Source organism: Rhipicephalus sanguineus, chromosome 4 (assembly GCF_013339695.2).
Source record: "Rhipicephalus sanguineus isolate Rsan-2018 chromosome 4, BIME_Rsan_1.4, whole genome shotgun sequence".
Lineage (NCBI taxonomy): Eukaryota > Metazoa > Arthropoda > Arachnida > Ixodida > Ixodidae > Rhipicephalus > Rhipicephalus sanguineus.
This window is the reverse complement of record NC_051179.1, coordinates 24793689-24812355: the sequence shown is the minus strand read 5'-3', so window position 1 is coordinate 24812355 and position 18667 is coordinate 24793689. Positions and strand designations below refer to the sequence as shown.

The 18667-nt window shown below is 43.5% G+C and overlaps 2 protein-coding genes across 2 annotated transcripts in view; both read left to right on the top strand.

Annotated features, from left to right (window-relative positions):
* Positions 1 to 6402, top strand: part of LOC119389633 (chromosome-associated kinesin KIF4) — a 69154-nt gene extending 62752 nt beyond the window's left edge. The window contains exons 25-26 of the mRNA XM_049414512.1: positions 3577 to 3708; positions 5554 to 6402. Coding sequence (XP_049270469.1) covers positions 3577 to 3708; positions 5554 to 5634 — 213 coding nt within the window. The 3' untranslated portion in view covers positions 5635 to 6402. The remainder of the gene's footprint in view (positions 1 to 3576; positions 3709 to 5553) is intronic.
* A 6426-nt stretch (positions 6403 to 12828) lies between these two features.
* LOC119389631 (zinc finger protein Xfin) lies at positions 12829 to 18419 on the top strand. The gene is made up of 2 exons (XM_037656985.2): positions 12829 to 12997; positions 15050 to 18419. The coding sequence occupies exons 1-2, from the start codon at positions 12988 to 12990 to the stop codon at positions 17818 to 17820; spliced, it is 2781 nt and encodes a 926-aa protein (XP_037512913.1). The 5' UTR covers positions 12829 to 12987; the 3' UTR covers positions 17821 to 18419.
* The last annotated feature ends 248 nt before the right edge of the window (positions 18420 to 18667 follow it).

Sequence of the window (18667 nt, the reverse complement as noted above, 5' to 3'; positions counted from 1 at the left end):
GGTTGGCAGTAAAATTTTTAGACATCAGCGATAACACTGGTACTTGTTATTATACAAGGCACGCACGGGTGTGTAATTAAGCGACGAAATGTGTTGCATTCCACGACAGTTGCTAGCCCCTTCTAATTCTTAAGACGCTTTCTCGCATGGCATACTGCAGAGAAAGCGACATTAAGAAACATTTGGCATGCGATAGATCAAGGCCAGACCGTACAGTTTTTTTTTTTTTTCCCTCGGTCAGCACGAGGTTATTGGTGCACAAGGTTCGGCTAGTTTGGCCGTATTGTAGGCAGGCAGTCAGCTTTATTTGCGCCTTTTAGTAACAGAAAAACGTGAATGTTCAGCTAGAAGCAACAGAGGCAGCAGATATTTCCAGACATGGACAAGCAAAAAGTTTGAATTAACCAAATTTGTGCAGTGAGGCAGTTTGAATTAAGCAGCTTTAAAATACATTGAAAACATAGTGGGCCAAGCAAAAATTTAAGATTTGTTTGAATTATCGCGAGTCTACTGTACAGTTAAACCTTGATACTCTCACACAGGTATAGTAATCCAATAAAGCAAGTCTGCAGTTTCTTTGGTCATGCTTCATTTTTATATGAGCATTCTCTGTTCAGAATGATCAAGAATGATCCAAGACATTCTTGATGCGCATCTGTGCTATATTTGTTTAGTTGTAGCCAACAGTCATGCAGAAGGTTAGCCTCGCTTGCTTGCTGTGAATCTCTGTGCGTAAGTCACTGATGGTCCATCAGTGGCATTGCATTTAAATAAGGTACACCTCTCTTCGTAACCAGAATCCTTAGTGATTTCCTGTTGCTGTGCTCTTCACTGAAACCTGCTTGTATGCTTAAAGCAAGTGAAGTGTTTTTTTGCATTGGAGGAGGCTTTAGTATAAGAGGTTCAGCTGTGTAATGCACTGCTCATTTCAGTGGTGCCGGGCTATGTGATGCAATAAAATGATTCTGTATCGGTATAGTGGTGTCAGTGTGTGGAAACATGCATGTGTCCATCTCCAATTCTTCCATGCTTTACTATAAGTTGATACTTCCTATTTGCAGAATGAAGTGCCTGTAAGGAAAACACGCTTTTCTTTCTTCCTTTTTCTTTTTTTTTCTCAGTATTCTGCTGCTTTTGCTTAAAGGAGTACTGACACCTTCTTTCGAAGGCGAGTTTACTCTGCCATACAAATCTCCTGTATGCAGAGACCGCTCTGACCAGATGTGAAGCTCAGCAAACGTTGATATTTTATTTCGATAATAAGGTCAACCTACCGACATCGATACTAGTTTGACGTCAGGCTACAGTACTAATTCTGGTGACTTCACGCAGCAGTCTGGCTGGTTGTGATGACGTCAGGTACCAAAACTTTCAAGATGGCCGCTTGTGTGTCACTAACGGAGCCGCGGTGCAGAGCTGCCGTGGAAACATCACCATATATTGCGAGCACGTGATGAAAAGCTCACACCGTGTTGTGATGTCAGGGTACAGTAGGAACCGAAACTAGCTTTTAAAAACATACTGTAATTACTTTTTCAGGGTGCACTCGTGCTTAGCACTACCTTTTCTAGGCTCTTGAGGGCTTGGCCTTTCATTTGACACTAAAAAATGACAGCTGAAAATTTTCATGTCAGTACCCCTTTATAGAACTGAAGGGCACAATATTTTCCTTGATGAATGTCATATTTGCCCACGATGGCATCTGTGTACAGTCAGTGTTACTAACACAATGTATAGCAGTGAATAGTGCAATTTATGAACTCCGTTAAGCTAGACTTAGTTCACGAGACTGAAATATTTAAAGGAAAGGTTTCCATCGTCACGTCGAGAAAATAAGCTAATACAATTGGTTGCAAAAAAAAAAAAAGGTTAGTTCAAGGCTCGACACGGTAGGCATAACGAAGGCTAGCAGCTTGCCACTGTGCTTGACAAGTGTAAATATAATTCATTCTAACAGCACTTGATATATATTTACAAACACGCATACAGACACAGTTGAACCTCTTTAATTCTTGTCCCTTATATGAGGTTTCTCTTATAAGCAGGGTACCATGTTATCATTTTCTGATCAACCCCTATTTCAATGTAGGCATGCTGGTGTGTCTTATACCCGGTTGTCTCCCTTATCAGTGTTTCTTATAAAGGGGTTCAACTGTGTGTATGTGTGTGTGTATATATGTATATATATAATTAGTATTTACTCGATTCTACCGCGCCCTCGATTGTAACGCGCACCCGTTTTCCGCGACCAAAAAAAAAAAGTAATACATCGATTGTAACGCGCACCCATTTTTCGTGAGAGAAAAGAACGAAAGAAGTCCGTAGGAGTCAAACTTCGCACATTCGAAGAACAAGTATTTGGGTTTTAAAGAACTAAACTTTCAAAAAAGTAAAACACAAAGTCAAAAAGCGGGCCTTGCCGCTAAAACTGTCACCACTACTTCGGCGATACGAGTCGGGTAATGGATCAGTCCTCGTCGCTGTCGGACAACTCCTTGTCGCTTTCAACACACTTCGATTTCGGGAAACTGGCCCTGCTTTGGTCCACTGAAACCTTTTCGTGAAGCTTTGCTGTAAAAAATCTTCTGCTTCTGTTTGCGCCAGTCTCGCACGCACGTTTCGGGAACTTCGAACGACCGCGATGCGGCCCGATTTCCGTCCGTCTCTCTGCACATGTAATAACTATTCTTTTAAATGCGGCATCGTGGTGCACTCTTCGAGTATTTAGAGTCGGCACTTCCATACCGTCGATGCGAACGCAGAACGGGATGACAATCTCCTCAGCATATGTACGAACTGAAAAAATGGCAGAAATGGCCAAAGCACGTAGGAGGCGGTCATTTTGAATGACCGCCTCCTACGGCAATATGATGGCAATATGATAACTGAGTTTCTTTTTTTCTTTTTTTTTCGGTACTCGATTCTAACGCGCATGCGATTTTTGGACTCGTTTTCCCGGAAAAAAAGGTGCGCGTTAGATTCGAGTAAATACGGTACGTAAAAACCAAAAAGACGCGTAGCTTCAAGGAAAAAAGTAAGGACAGGACAGAAAGGGCCCTTTCTGTCCTGTCCTTACTTTTTTCCTTGAAGGTACGAGTCTTTTTGGTTTTTCAGTAAGCATGTACCAACTAGCCCAACAAAAAGCTCTATTAAGTATATATATAAGGCTGATATGCTGGAGGTTAACAAGAAAGCCAGATACTGCTTTAACGACTGACTGCACAAGAGGGAATCTGAGAGCAAACAGAGCAGTAACACACTTTAGGTGACATTAAAAGAAATGTGCTTGATCTCTCTTTCAAACGAATCGGCTAAAAGAAATAAGGCTGCCGGGGTCATCTAACACAAGACTGATATAAATGGAGTCATCATTCTGCACTGGACGTTGGCTCTTGCTGATGATGAGCATGCTGATCTAATCATGTATATGTACACTTTTTTTTTTTTTTTTTGGACAGCAGTATAGTACACGCTACCGCACTTAGGCTGTCTACTTACACTGTTACGAACACTTGTTTAGGATATTCTGAATTTTGCCGCTGTTGGCCTTCAACTGCTTGTGCCACTGTTGTGTAGCGCTCCACATCAGCGACTGCCTGCAAATGCCGGGGATCATGCCGTTCAGGGCGCTGCGGCTGCTCCAGGAAACAGAGGAGCTGCTCCTCCCTCTGCCAGTGCAAGGGGGAGTGTTCGGTGCTACAGCACTCTGTAAGTACCACTACACTCACTTCTATGTGGTCTGGCCATTTCGAGCTGCCAAGCGCAATGCTTACATTGCACACTCAAGATCATGTCTGCCAAGAGTTGCATCGCTATGCGCCACAAGAAAAGCTCTAATTACTAACTGAACACGGTCTGCTCTTCTCCTCACGGGCACTGCGCTCCAAGATGGGGCGATGACGTAGGTAAAGGTGCTGTGCAGTGAACCACGGAGAGCCTCCACGTCCTCCTCGCACGCCGCACGGAGCGGCGTGTGAGGGGGACATCGAGGCAGTCTAGTGCAGTGGCCTGGTAAGGGGCCTTTTAAGGGGGGAAGTGGGTTTTTAAAAATCATCAAGATTCCCTTTACCAAATTTAATGAAACGGCACAGTCTTGTTTAGTTTTCTTTGCCGATTCCAAATATGCAATTATTCTTCAGATATGTCTGTTAGTTCCGAAGTTAATTAAAATTAATTAGCATTGTTTCCGGGAACAATGAAGCAAGAACCACACATTGAAATCTTGCTTAAGGCACATAGCCAGATACATACTAAGAAGCATAAGCTTCACAGGGGTAGGAATTTTTTTTTTGATGTGCAAACTGTTAAGAATTATACAGCATATCAAAAGCTTTCTGTTCAAGATGTGGCTAGTTGTTTAATGCACGGACAATTAAAAACACATTAAAACTGAAATACAGAAATCTGCTGCTACCCCTGTGGGCAATATTCATGTAGCTCAGTAGTGCAACAAGAATTACAATTCTAGGTGCTTTGATTACTGAAAGACGCCTCCCGAAAGATTGCAAAGAGTCAAAAACTCGGGTTTTGAGAAAATGCAGAGAAGCAAATAATGCCGATTTTGAACCTCATGCAACACAAAATGTTAAAATTTTTTTGTTAGATGATTAGTAGCCACCAGGAATATAACCTGCATGAGTACTGCTGCAGCACACATCATTCAATAGCCTCATAACATCAAGAGCTCCATTTTCGTGCTTTTTTTTTTTTTTTTCATTTAGAATATAGCCTGTTTTTGTGGTATAAATTGACGCTGTGGCCGAAATATCAATCGAAGGTGTAAGAAACTTGGTCAGTACTTGCGGCAATGCCTGTACGTTACAAAAATGCTGTTTTAAAAAAACTGATTTTTTTCATGATTTTACATCTTGAAAGACCAGTGTCCCCCCTTAAGGGGGTACTGGTTCAAAGTATGCTCCGAAACAGTGCAGACTGCTTGGATGGGGTGCATTGATACGCACTTTTCTAAAAGTAGCAGAAATCTGGGATAGTGGTTTGTGATGTAGCCGTGACCACTGTCATATCAAACGCTGTGGTTCCAGCATGAAACTCAAGAAATTGACTGTTTGCTTCTACTAATCTACAAATTGCCACAAAATTTACAGAACTGTCATCTTGAAAAAATACTTGTCTACATACTAGTCTAAGCAGATTTAGCATTTTCCTTTACTTCCAGGGATGAGGTCAGTTTGCTTGTTCCGTGCAAAGCGTGGGAAGTCTTTGCTTTGGTGCATTACAAGTGCTGCATTGAACTGCTTTCAGCAGCCAGCATGTCTTGTAAGGCTTCATTGGCAGCCACATTGTATATCGCAAAGCAGTGCTAAGAAAACGCAATGGGCAATGCACCTTGTGCCACCAACAGTACTCCTAAGGTGTTCAGTCTATTCATTAAAAGAATAGGTAATACTATTGTGGAATTAAGGCTTTGCAGCTCATCTAGAGGTTATCATCGTGTATTGCTAAAAATACTGTTTAGTATCGAAAAGTAGCATTGACTTAGTTCATTTCTTTGCTGCTTAGCTGCCTCTGCTACTATTTTTTTTTTCTTTTCAGGAATCCGACTTGAGCGTGAAAGAGGACACGCTGGCAGAAAGCTTGCCAAAAACGCAGCTTTCTCTCAGAAGCAAGAACTGATGCCTCATAGTGTGTACATATGTTTTTAATCTTGCGTACAAATGTTTTTTACATGACGTATATTTTGGATGACTCGGCCGCTCAGAGTCTTCTACCACATCTTTTAAGGGACACGGCACTCGATCATGGTAAACATGCTATTTTAATTTTGACCATTTTAATGTCTTCATTGTTTTCAATTGCTTTCTACATCATTCATCGCATCTTTCTGTATCTGACAAATTTTACCTCTGACCTTTGGCATCCATCAAGACCTTCTTTAAGTAACTTTGTTCTATATGGATTATATATATATATTTATATATTAAAGATGACATTGGCAGTAGTCTGCATAGTTAACTGTTCACACCTGACGTTCTCTGCATAATTCCTCGATCAGGTCAGCTGACCTGCATTTATTCACATCTTTAATGGAATGCTGAAGCTACAAGAAAACAATTTGGTTTTCAATTTGGGTACAGCATGTACAGTGTGTTTATGTAGACTATTTTTTGCTAATGTGAACTGTATAACACGAGCTACACAAACCCACCAAAAATAATTTACAGATGTCTTTTGCTCGTCTAATTCTTGCATGATGCCTTTGGGCTAGGCGGTTATCTGTCGATCTACAAATTATGAATAAATGTGTCCAGAAATTCCAAGCAAATATCCAACTGAATGCTGCCAACTAGCAACAGCAGTCTTCAGTCCTTTCATTCCGAAGAGTGAGCAGATGCGATAACAGAGCACTGTTCACGGGACTTAGTTCAATAAAACATTTTGCTTACCTGGTTGTTTCAGTCTTCACTTCCTTACCAGTCCTAGGAGCGCATTAAACTGGGCGTGTCCTGATTATTGCATGATGAAACTAGTGCACAAACACTAGGATTGTGAGGGGGATAATTTTGTTATTAACTACTTTACATCACAGTATCAGATTGCCCCCTTAAATGTCAAGGCATGCATGTGACAAGGGTTTATAGACTATGTGCCGTCATCTTCCGATTCGTGATGAGCCATGCTAAACGTTTTATCTGGCAGGTCTATTAGGAGGCGTAAAGAAACTATGTGGAAACATTCCGTGGCTTTATTTGCAAGTTTCAAGTGTTCGTAGAATTTAGTAGTAGCAGCGTGGCAGGGAACAGGTGAAAGTTGGGTCTACAGATGAGCTTAAAAGGCGTGCGGGGATACTGTGGCCAGAGTCACTACAAGATCGGTTTAATTTATAGGAGGGGCCCTTGCGCTGTAGTGGCTGCATTCATGACCATGATCAACATCCACCCCTTGATTTGTGTGCACACCCAGTATTTATAAGTTTGGACAAGTGCCAAATAATAATCACTCAATACTTTAATGAAGCGCCTTTTCTTGTGGCAATCTGCCTTTGTCATTTTCCTGTGCTGCCGTCTGCCATTTTGGTAGGGGGGGCGGAGATTCGTGTTGTGATCCAAAGCAAACGCGCTCCCCAGAACAAAAGCCTCCGAGATTGAAAGAAGTGCGGAGACCCTACCACAGTGTTTCAAGACTTCTGCCAGGGGAAGGGCGCATGCACCATGGCACCGTCAGAAAGGCAGATTGGTTGTTTGGCATGTTTACTGGTGTAGGCTCCCTGTGGGTTGCACACACAGTGACTCTAGTGTACGGTAGCAAACCAAGTTCATCTGGTTGTAGTGCTGACCATAGAGCAAGAAATGTTTATTTGTTGTAACTCCGCTATTCGCAGCGACCAGATTTAGGGTGCCCTGATGCCCATAGTTTCTTAATAATACACTAGATGGAAATCTGGCGCTAGTGTCTATAGGAACTGCAACGGATAGTGCTTCAGCCACCATGGGAATGATGAGCAGTACATGGATTTGCCTAAGCTTTGTTCTTTTGGCTCCATGTGGCTTTCTGGCTTTTAAAACTGGTAATTATTTATGGATCCCGGACAGCAAAATTTTTGTTTGACTTTTTTACTGTAATTTGTAACTTTGTGTCTGGTAATCCCAAAATTGAATCGTAAATGCTCTAATGTATCGTATATTTAATTCTAGCGTCGTTAATTGTGACCATTCTAGTGTCACTTTGAAACGCCCGCCTAAAAAATGTAAAAGACTAGCGCCCCATGCGGCCGAGTGCCAAATATCACGTGCCCTCAAGCTGGGGTGAATTTGAAAGCGCAGTTTTCAAATCGGGTGGGGGGGGGGGGGGGGGTAGATTTTGAAATGATGTGGGTGCCTCAGTACGAGTTACGCCTGTTAAGCGCGTGTACCCTCGCAAAAGCTACCTCGAGAGCAGCCCGACAACAGAGTGAGAGGGGTGAGGAACAATATAGCCCTCACCGGGTGCCAGTCGTGGTATTGTGTGCGCCCCGTAAATCTTCTGTGACGTCCACAATACTTGCTTTACTTGCGGAATGTCACATGGGGCCTCATTCTACATCATAACAGTGGGGACGTCGCAAGGTGCTGCCAGCTGATCTTAAATTGGTCGGAAGTGCCCACAAAGTCGAACAACACGAACATCTCGAGTTTTCACTTTTGGTGTCGGGGGTCCTTTAAGGTACAAATAAAACATATCGTAATAATTGCGACTTATACAGAAACACTTTGGAAGCACACGTTTAAAGGCCAACTCCGGCGATTTTTTGGCCATGTCAAAGTAATGGTGCTTTTATGTTCCCGAGACTCTCCTGTTACGGTCCCGATAGCAGAAATACTCGGCAAATTGGAGAATAATTTTAAGTAAGCAAAAAAGCGCAACACCGAAACCGAAACCCAACCGAGTGTACTGTCTACGTATGACGTAGACGTTGTTACGAACGAACCGGAAGTCGTGCAAGGCATGCCGGTCACGCCAGCGCGGAGTATGAAAACTGTGACAGCCGGGACGACCAGCGAAGCGCCGGCCAAACCAGCGCTGTCTGTCGCCTTGTGCACAGTAGACGCTCGCTGTAGCGGCCTAAGCGCCGAAGTTAGCGGTGCCCTCGGCTGCGTCACTTCCGCTGCCTTGCCAATACTGACGTCACAGACGCAATGTTGCCAATAATTGTGAGAAGCCAGGAGGGCGTTTGCAGACAATCTTTAAAATTCATTTGCAAACAATCTGCGCATGTCTCAAGCCTGTAATTTGGCATAAATGACGGAAACGTGCAAAGGAACGTACCCAGCGAATTTCACTGAGATCCATCGACCTCGAAAAATCGCCGGAGTTGGCCTTTAAAAACTATACGATCACTCGGAAATTTTGAATGTCGTACAGTTTCAATGTTGCCTTTTCTGCTGAAGTCTAGATTTAGCGGCAACTTCTGGATGCAAAGTAGGAAATGCGAATACTTTGTTATGTATCATATGCCTTATGGACCCCGGACAGCAAAATTTTTGTGAGGTTGAACTTTATTATTATTTTTAAAGCGCATAAAGAAGTGAACGTATATTACCAGTAACGAGCGTGCTCATTCAGCTCTTCGTATGTAGTCAGATGTTCCACTATGCAGTTATTTAGATCAAACCATACAGTTTCAGTGTTTAGCAGTAGTAGTAATCGATCTCAATAGATACTATGCAATCTTGTATGAAAAAGTGCATATGCTGTGACATGCAGTGCTAAGGCTCGCAAAAATTCTAGCATAATGAATAACTTGCCAAAGGAACGTGTTAATCACGGAAATCTCTCTCGCTGACCCGGGCCTCCTTGCTCTTTTCTTTCTTTATGTGATACACAGTTAAAATAACTGGCTTACTGACGAATGTCTTCATCTGGAACTTGCGACTACTGCTGTTATTGTGTGTTGAAATAAAGCAAATGCAACAATTGTCTGTTTCTCTGACACACCACCACATTAAAAAAATTAAGGCAGCCTTGCACTAGTGGTGCCAAGCCTGAAGGATCAGCGAAGCTGGCACGACCAAGAGAAAGAACAAGGCCTTAATTAGCACGAACTTAATTAACATTGTTTGATTAGCATTGCCTTAATTGCATCCCACGTCGGGCGAACCGGCGCAGCAGACGAAGAGCGCGTGCCAGTTCATAACGATAGATTTCTGATGACATCACATGGCGTAACGAAAAGCCTGACGGCTCCGCTGTGAAAGAACTATTCAGGCGCATCAAACGGACGCCGCGTAGCAGCCACTTCGTCGCGAAATGAGGTTCACGAAGTTCAACAGTCGCACTTCACCACCTTGACCCCTTTAAGCTGACCAATCCAAATCCGCACGCGAGCTGCGCAATGAGCCATTATTTTGTATGAAACGCACATCTTCCCATGGTGGCCATTCTGCTTCTTTAAATATGGGTTTTATTTTTTAATTATTTAAGAATTAAAATCGTGCTTTGAAATAAAATTACGAAAAAAATTCGAGTATGGGCCTCGGCACCGAATAGGGGAGCTTTATGTACAGCACTGTGCAGCTAATTGTAGAAACGTACATTGGTAATGTTAGTTTCCAAGTGCAGCTCGAAGGGCTCTAGCATATTTCTAATTAATATGTCATTTGCGTTAAGCCATCAAATTAATATATACGCTTTCGTGTTAGAATTAATGCATAAAGGTAGAGCTTTTCTTTAACTTCAGCTCCATTCTTCATGGTGTACACTTGTTAGAAATGGTATCCCACAATTTACCCCTACAAATTTCCTTGTAAAGCTTGTTTTATATTCACCATTTTTTTTAACATGATATTAGTCCAGCAATCAAACTCATACTTCAACGTCAATGGTTTCCACCATACCGTCTAGATAAATAACGGTAAATGATAAGGGATTATTAGGTTCCCGTCTTAAAGGGACCGGCAACTGCCGAGAACATGAGATAAGATGACTGCACTGATGGAAAGATTATCCGTACAATTGACTCAAACCAACCCTGTTTATCTCGTGAGAGGCGGATTTATATTTTTATTTCTTCATTGAAAGTCGCGAAAAATGACCTTTGGCGCCTCTGGCGGCAAAATCATACACGGTCCGATGAAGCCGGTCACATGACCATTTATTGGTGTATGCGTTCGATTACTTTTCTGTTAGTACTGAAATATTGTTCATTTGTTTATATTAAAAGATATTATTCCATAAAAATGTACATATAGGCCTGCGTTAGTTGTATGCAACGAAGTGGCGCTGCCTTCGCTTGGCGTAATGATCCCATGCCGCGAAAAGCCATCCATGACACAGGCGCAGGCAACCTTGGTCGCAGGCGCGCACAACGCTGTACAAATACCGAGAAGGTGTATCAAGCCACACCATCTCATTGTAACAGCTTGCTGTTTTAAAAAATGGCTGGAAAGCTCAAAATAAAGGTGGTTAAGCATAGATACAGTAACTCCTGCGAAAGCAGAACAACGACGGCTTTCACAAGGGCTAGCGGCATTGCTATCAATTCTCAGCGTTGCTGGAGCAAGCCTTCATGCGTGTTTGGAGCCTTTCAGATAGAAAAATACTGCTTATAAAATAACTACGTGCTTTTAGGATAAACCACTGCAGCTACAAACGCTACGAAGGGTAAGCTTCCTGTCGCGCCGTAAAAAGCTGGCTCGAGAAAAATCAGTTGTCGGTCCCTTTAAAGCCAAGCATAATAAACGTTTGCAGCACGTCAGCAGTAACCCGTAACATTTCACAAAGCTCGTGTTCTACAATGCCTTTTGAAACGGAAAGCAGCTTTCACTTTGTACATCGTTTCTGATCTTTGGAAGGGCTTTTTGTAAGGGGGGGGGGACGCTTGCAAGGGGTGTCCCCCCACCCAGTCTGACACCGGGGTGGGGGGGGGGGGGGGTCAGGACCCCCTCACCCCCAATCATGATTTATGCCACTGCGTGTGTTGTTCCCGCTCACCTGCGTCGGGATCGATCCGGCCGTCGGCATGTTTATTTATTTATTTATTTTTGCTCTTAGCTGCCACAAGGCACCGCCACTGCATGCGTCTCCGTCGACGCATTTATGACGTCATCTGCTCACGGGAGCCTGACATCCTAAATAATTTTGCCCGGTGGTGCTGATGTCAGATTTGATGATCGCTAAGCATTTTTGTTGGTTGCGGGAAAAAACACTGCAAACGTTTGCGTGCACACTCGTCCGGTACAGGGACAACATTGAGAGAAGTTCTCTAGCTCGCCGCTGCATTGTTCATGCTCAAATTTCGCACTGAGATCGCATGTAGTGATCCAAATTACACAGCGTGACACTTGGCACTGCTTGTCATGTTGAAAAAAACTTCGCCATATTCCGCCATTGGTGAACTGTGATTAGCCCAGAGGGCTCCTACGGCCTCTCTGATTAGAGTTACTGTATATGCTACCTTTCGTAGGGAGCATATACAGTAACTCTATCTCTGATTGGCTTAAAACGCCACCATTACGGAATTTGACGGATGGCCTTTCTGAACGAGGTGAGTAACAGTGCAAAGTTGAATGATTTGAACCGCGAAATTCGGGGCGTGGTAAGTGCTAAATAAATAACTATGCGCCAAACAAATTAAATATAACGCATGCCTCCGCATGATCAACATTTTACAGCCGACAGCGAGGGTAAGTCTACAAATTCAAATATATGTGTTGGTAGTAATTTATAACTTTTCTTTGTCCTGCTTTTTCTCGATCGACCAGTTTAGGATTTTGTTACGAATGATGGCCGGGCAGTGCCGAGGGTCGGATCACCCCTGCGGTCGCCCTCAACGGTTACGCCTGAGGAACTGACACCAACGACATGAACCTTTTGCACGACCGTATGTTCGGGATCGTCCACGAACTAGACCATGAACACCGATCCCGTATTGTTTATTGTTCCGCCATTACAGCATTGCAACTGTTAGTGGTAGGAAACGAAACCGAAACTGTGAAACGTCCTTGATTGATGCGTTTACCATGTATTGACGGACCATGCTTTTACAAACGTAAAACGGTGTGCATTGCCGTACAGTACCGTATTATGTCCAGAAGCCAGAAAAACTATATAAAGTAGGGAAGCAAAGAAAGCGGCGCCACCTTCATAAAATACGCAATTCCTTTCTTTTTTTAATCATAATGAAGCGGCACGAACGCTTAGTAAAAACACACAAGGTGTATTTTGTATAGCGCTCATACAACAATTTATATTCACAAAACAAGCGATCAACTTGCGCTTGATCTACGGAAGCACAGGCAGGCACAGGTCTCTAGCGGATGTATGTGACAACACAAGTTCTGTGTGTGAGCGCATTCTGGCAGGCATGGTGAAAGTGGAAGCCGTCGGAATATTGCGATATTGCCATATTGCTCATTGCTCATGTATTGCTTGCTTGGGCTGTGGCGTGTGTATTTTGCGCGCGCGTTCTTCGGTGGAGTGTGGCGTGGCGGCGGATTCTATGGGAGCATGCTTGACATGTGGAAACCTTCTACAAGAACTGCTTCTTGCTAAATGTTTTACGGTAAGGTCAGAGCACCCATGATCATTGTTTCGTGGATCGTAACTTGATTTGACGGGGTGCATGTACTACGCAGAGCGGTCTCATTGATCTTGCTGTTAACACCTGTGGTTTGAAACCGTGTTAATCTACCGCCAAGCCGATTCGTGCAAACTCGCGTTATGCATTTTTGTTCTGAGTGAGCTCGCTGCGCTCGTTGTGAGGAACAACCATGCATTTCTGATGTGAAACATTCTGGCGCTTTAGCTCATGTGTGATTTGCTGAGGTAGAAAGCTGCCGGTATAGATCGGAGCTAGTAGCCATTCATCGAAAGCTAACGTGTGCTACGTTCAGGCCTGTCAATAATGGGTGTGCGTTCGTTGCTGCTGATGACAGCGTCTAGTCTTCGTCGTAGCCTATGTCACTGGCGTCTGCAAGCCATGTTGTAAGTTGGAATGACGGCAACGCTATCTAGCCAGCGCCCGGTTTGAAAAAGCCAAGTTTCGTTTATTACTGTGAGTTGCAGCAGACCTGCTAAAGGCCCGCTCATTCTGCAGCACACGTCTGTCTCCCTTTCGTCGCAGAAAGCATCCCCCCCAGAAAAAAATTCTGGCTATGCTACTGCACGTCACTAAGTATGATACATACTTCTAGTCACAGTTAGGTGGCATGAGCCACTGCCCAACCAAGAGGGTTCAGCTCATCCATCCATTCAGTGAGGGCATCCCCCCTCTAGTCCCCCATAAAAAAAAATAAAAAAAACCCTCTCCCTCAAGGTGTCTTGTATACCGCCCAGTATTATGGCACATATCTAGCATGCATTCAGTAAGTTATTGCTGTGTGTGAACCGTCGTAGCTTTTTTTTCTGCTGTTAGACATGGCACATAGGAACTTATACAAGACTATAAGAACATCTACAGAACCTTCACGTAGTTTGCTGTTGCAAGTGAGGTTTTGCATGAATACACATCTTGGAAGCATTTATGGCATGCAAGAGGCCTTTCATACCAGTGTGAAGAGCAAAATTGGCCATTGCAAGGTTGCATCTCTGCCATTTATGAAAGTAGTTAGGTTCCGTGCCTGACGGTCGTTGGTCAAGTTATTTCGCATACCTCCTACCGTGTTTTGGTGCCTGCATATGCGAATCGCAAAGGTATATGTGCAGCATTGAGGTTTTAAAGGAAGTAGCTGGGTTCAATTGTAAGTGCCCTGCCTGTCAGAATTTGGTAATCTAGGTATTCTAACAATAAGAAACTGTGCTTAGATCATTATGCTGTATAAATGAGGGAGCCTTAGCTGGTTACGCTTTTACCTTGTGATGGTTGTTTTATTAGTTGAGACCTAGCATTCTTCTATTTGCCTGTGCGTGGTGAACGTTCTGATTGGTAGCACTGCAGGCACCAGCCACTGGGATGTTATAAGCTTGGTCAGTGCTAGTTATTTTTCAACGTTTGTCAAAGAGGACTACTCTGTTTTATGTAACAATCTCAAGCGTGAAACAAAGCAATTGAAATTGGAATATTGGCAGTCTGATTTGGAGGTGGGGGATGACAGAAGTTTTTAATGGTCTGCAGTGCAGTTATGCAGTACTCAGTTATGCAGTTATGCAGTACTGGTGCTAAGCTACCATAGCAACCCACCATGGTAACTTCACAGCTAGAATGTTGCACTGATCAGCATGAGGCCACTGGTTCTATTCCTGGCCATAGAGGCTACATTGCTATGGGCATGATATGCAAGAACACCCATGTACTTAGATTTAGTTGCACATTAAAAAATCGGGGTCAAGCTCAGGAGTCTCCCACTACAATGTGCCTCATAATCATATTGTGGTTTTGACTCATAAAACCTGAGAAGTCCATTTAAGAATTCTTTACCTACAGGTGGCTGGGCTTTTTTTTTTTTGAGAAGCAGAATGTATTTTTTGTCTGTTTCCTATATTTTCCGTCTTATTGCTAAAGATATGCACTGCACAGGCTTGAAACAGTCTTCGGTATCACTCTACGCTGACCTTGACATGCAAACTTTTCACAGCTCTGCATATTTAATTTTTTTTTTCTTTCCTCCCACTGAAGGTGCCGATAACAAGCAGCCCTCAGCCAAGATGAGCTCTTTGGAGAATGTGCAGTCACTACAGAACAAACTTCTCATGCTCAACCTTTTGACGGCATCTCAACTGAGCAAGAGCCTCAGCGCTTTCACTAGCCAACTAGACCCTCAAAATGTTGTGCGGTTCTTCAAATGCATGGAAAGCTCTTGTGACTTTTGCACTGATGAAGAAGACAAGTTCAAGGACCATTTGCGTGCTCATGTGGACCCTCCTCACTGTACCTACTGTAATGAGCTTGCTGCAAATGAGCGACGCCTGGTTGAGCACATGTTAGCAGAACATGGTTCTTGCAGATTCCAATGCGCATTGTGCTTTTACAGGTCACAGACGGTGACTCACATGCGGGTCCATGGCATAATGGTGCACAACTCAAAGGCTGTGTTCTGGTACGCATGCAGTGAAAAGGTGCCACTAAGCCCTAAGTTTGTCAGCCATAGAAAAGACCACATTAGTGGCTACATGTGCAAGGACTGCAGCTTCAAGAGCCACTGCACAGAACACTTCTTTGAGCATCTTTCAGTCATTCATTCAGGACCTTTTACAGTTCCTTGTCACATCTGTTCTGCACAGTTGGGTGGTCCAAACTCTCTTATTGACCACTATACAGAAATGCACAATGTACGTGCATTTCACTGCCTGTATTGTGACTTTGGGAGCCAGTTCGACTGGGATGTGATCGTACACATGGCCACGTGCCATCCAGCGAGGCCTTTCAAGATTTTCTGCCGTGGAAAGGAAATGCCATCGTCCTTCAGAACGCTGAAAGACTTAGAAAGGTCAAATGTAAAAGACGGTATCCCTGCCAGTTTCAGTAGTTTTTCCCAACGTCACAATCTCAAAGATAAATGGCAAGAAGGGGATGAAGGCAAGAAATACAGTCTTGACTTGAATGTTAATGTGAAAGTACCACTTAAAAATGAGCTAGAAAAATGCAGCAACTCTGAAAAAAGTGTGTTTGCAGCTGGATTTGCTATGTCGGAAACGAAATGTAAATGTGGTGCCATCTTCACTGATGTTGGCATGCTTTTTCAGCACCTTACTGAGGAACATACAAAGGAACATTGCTTTGACTGTCCCAAGTGCATGCAGCTCACAAGTGCAACTGTGGGTGATTTATTTGCCCACATTGTCGACTGCCACACTGCCTTTTTTCGTTGCTGTTACAAGAAATGTATCTTTATTGGTGAGAGCCGGCAAAGTGTTGACGATCATGTAATGCAAGCACACCAGCACTTTGATTTGCCCAAAGAGGATGCCACAGAGGATGATCACAATGTAACTTTTGTGAACACTGAAAGTGGCACACCGCATCCTGGTAACCTTAGCAAAGTGGACAATGTGGCCACCTCTGCTGATGAGTCTTGTGAAAAGAATGACGATTGGCCCCTTCTTGAGGATGGCATTGTTTATACTTGCACCCTCTGTTGCCAGAATGAAATGCAACCGTTGGACTATTTCCGACACATGTCGCTGGGTCATGGCATAAAGTTCTTTTGTGGTCACTGCAAGAAGGGCTACAAACTGTGGAAGCAGATGATGATGCACCACAGCCGCTGCCACTCTGAGTCGCAGCTTTCAGTGAAGAGCTTTGAAAAAAACAAGCTGAAAGATGTGACTTCAGAATTGCAGTCAGACTGCAATAATGAAGGGCAGAGTGGAGTAGACAGCAAGTTGGGAAAAAGCCAGGGTGTTGAACTAAAGGATGCCGGAAATTCAGCAAGAGGCACACTGGCCACGAAGACCTCTAAAGAAGGCTTCGGAGGGACGGTGGCACGGTCTGCAACAAGAATTGATACTGGCAATCTTGTGTCTTCTCTGTCGACGGCATTGCATTATTCCCGTACTCACAAAAGTTCCCCGCCGCCATCATCGAAGGAGTCGAAGCGGGTTACTGATAAGTTCGGAAATCTGCAGCCCACTCCTTTGGGGAAGAAACACGCCACCTGTAGTCTGCAAAAGAAGTGTCAGCCAGGTTACATAAGTGCAGCTAGTCAACGAAAAGATGAGTGTAGTCATGCAGGGCCTGGAAGCAGCAGAAGAGTCCCTGAATCTCCACCTTCAAGTGGAACAAGTGTTCCACAAACGGATGCCGGAAAGTCGCCTCTCAATTCATCTGTCCACCACAAAAAGGGCCTACCAAAGGAAAATGAAGGAAAGGCTCAGCAAACCAGGAACGACAGCAAGCCATCCTTCTTTTGTGGCCATTGCTTTAAAGGTTACAGATTGTTGAAGCCTCTTATAACTCACCAAAGAACTGTTCATCGTGAACTGCCATTTGCCGTTAGGAAGTTGCATATGGAGAAGCTAGAAGACATTACAAATGATGATGCAGTCAAGAAGTATGAACGCATGGGCACTGCAAAAAGTGCACAGCCTGATGACTGTGATCCTGTTGGGGAGGAGGAAACTAGAGAAGTGTCTCGTATTGATGATATTGACAGTGCCGACTTTGAGCAGAGCAATAGTGAAAGTGAAAAAGCTCTCAAGGTAAAACACAAATGGCGGCGCATTAAATTAATATGCAGTGATTCTGAGGATGACGAGGCCACCAATGCCTCCAAGCCTAGCAGTCATGACGAAGGGTTTTCATACTATGGGAAACCAGTGGAACCTATTGACGTCAATAACATTTATGTCCGGTTCTATGAGGGTGACTTTCGCATTGTGTTCTGCCAGTTAGCAAAAATCGTCAATGTTTCTCCTATTGTACTAGTGCGCAAGGAAATCGTGATGTAAATTTAACCAGTGACCGGCTGAGCCACATTCTGTGAAGTAACACGTATCTCATGCTGGTTCTTGAATACACATAATCTATTCAACATTTAAACTCGTTAAATTCATTAATGTTCTAACCGAACAAGTACTGTACCTGAGCCCAGTAAGATGTGCATAAATTGCTGCTCCTGTTGTGTTAAGTACTTTCTGTTGTTGTGTTGCTTACATGCTGTCAGCATGCCAGTGCAATTTTAAAAGAAATCAGTGAGTTTGAACATCACTTCCAATTTCATGACACATTAGTTTTTGTGTATGTGCTAAAAAAATAACTAGATGTACCCATTTGTATCTTTGAATGTCCCCTTCTAAATTTGTGCCAGTCACTTTGGGAAATAATAAAAACCATACTTTGATTACAGTGCAATGTCTGCAAGCTTTTATATATATATATTAAATGTGTTGCCTTTGTTACTGCCTAAATTATTTTGCTTTGACGTATATTTAGGTACATTACATTACTGGAAAAGTGTGCACCTCAATTACCCTTTGAATGCAGTAACCCATTCCTACAAGTTCCTATGAGACAGAGGTCCTGAGCTTTATGCTGCAAACTGGGTGGCTCCACTAGCCCACATAAGATATATATATTACACCAGGGGCGTAGGCAGAATTTTTTTTTGGGGGGGGGGTGAGTGAGTGAACCACTTTATTGAACGATCCGGCAAAAAAGAAAGAAAGGGGGATCTCCTTGATCTGAAGTGCGAACCGGGCAGGCACATGTAGTCCAGTGTCATCCTGTGCTCTGTATGCTGTGGCAAAAAAAAGTTCTAGGGGGAGGGGGGGAGTCCTTGCTGTCCCATGCTTAACT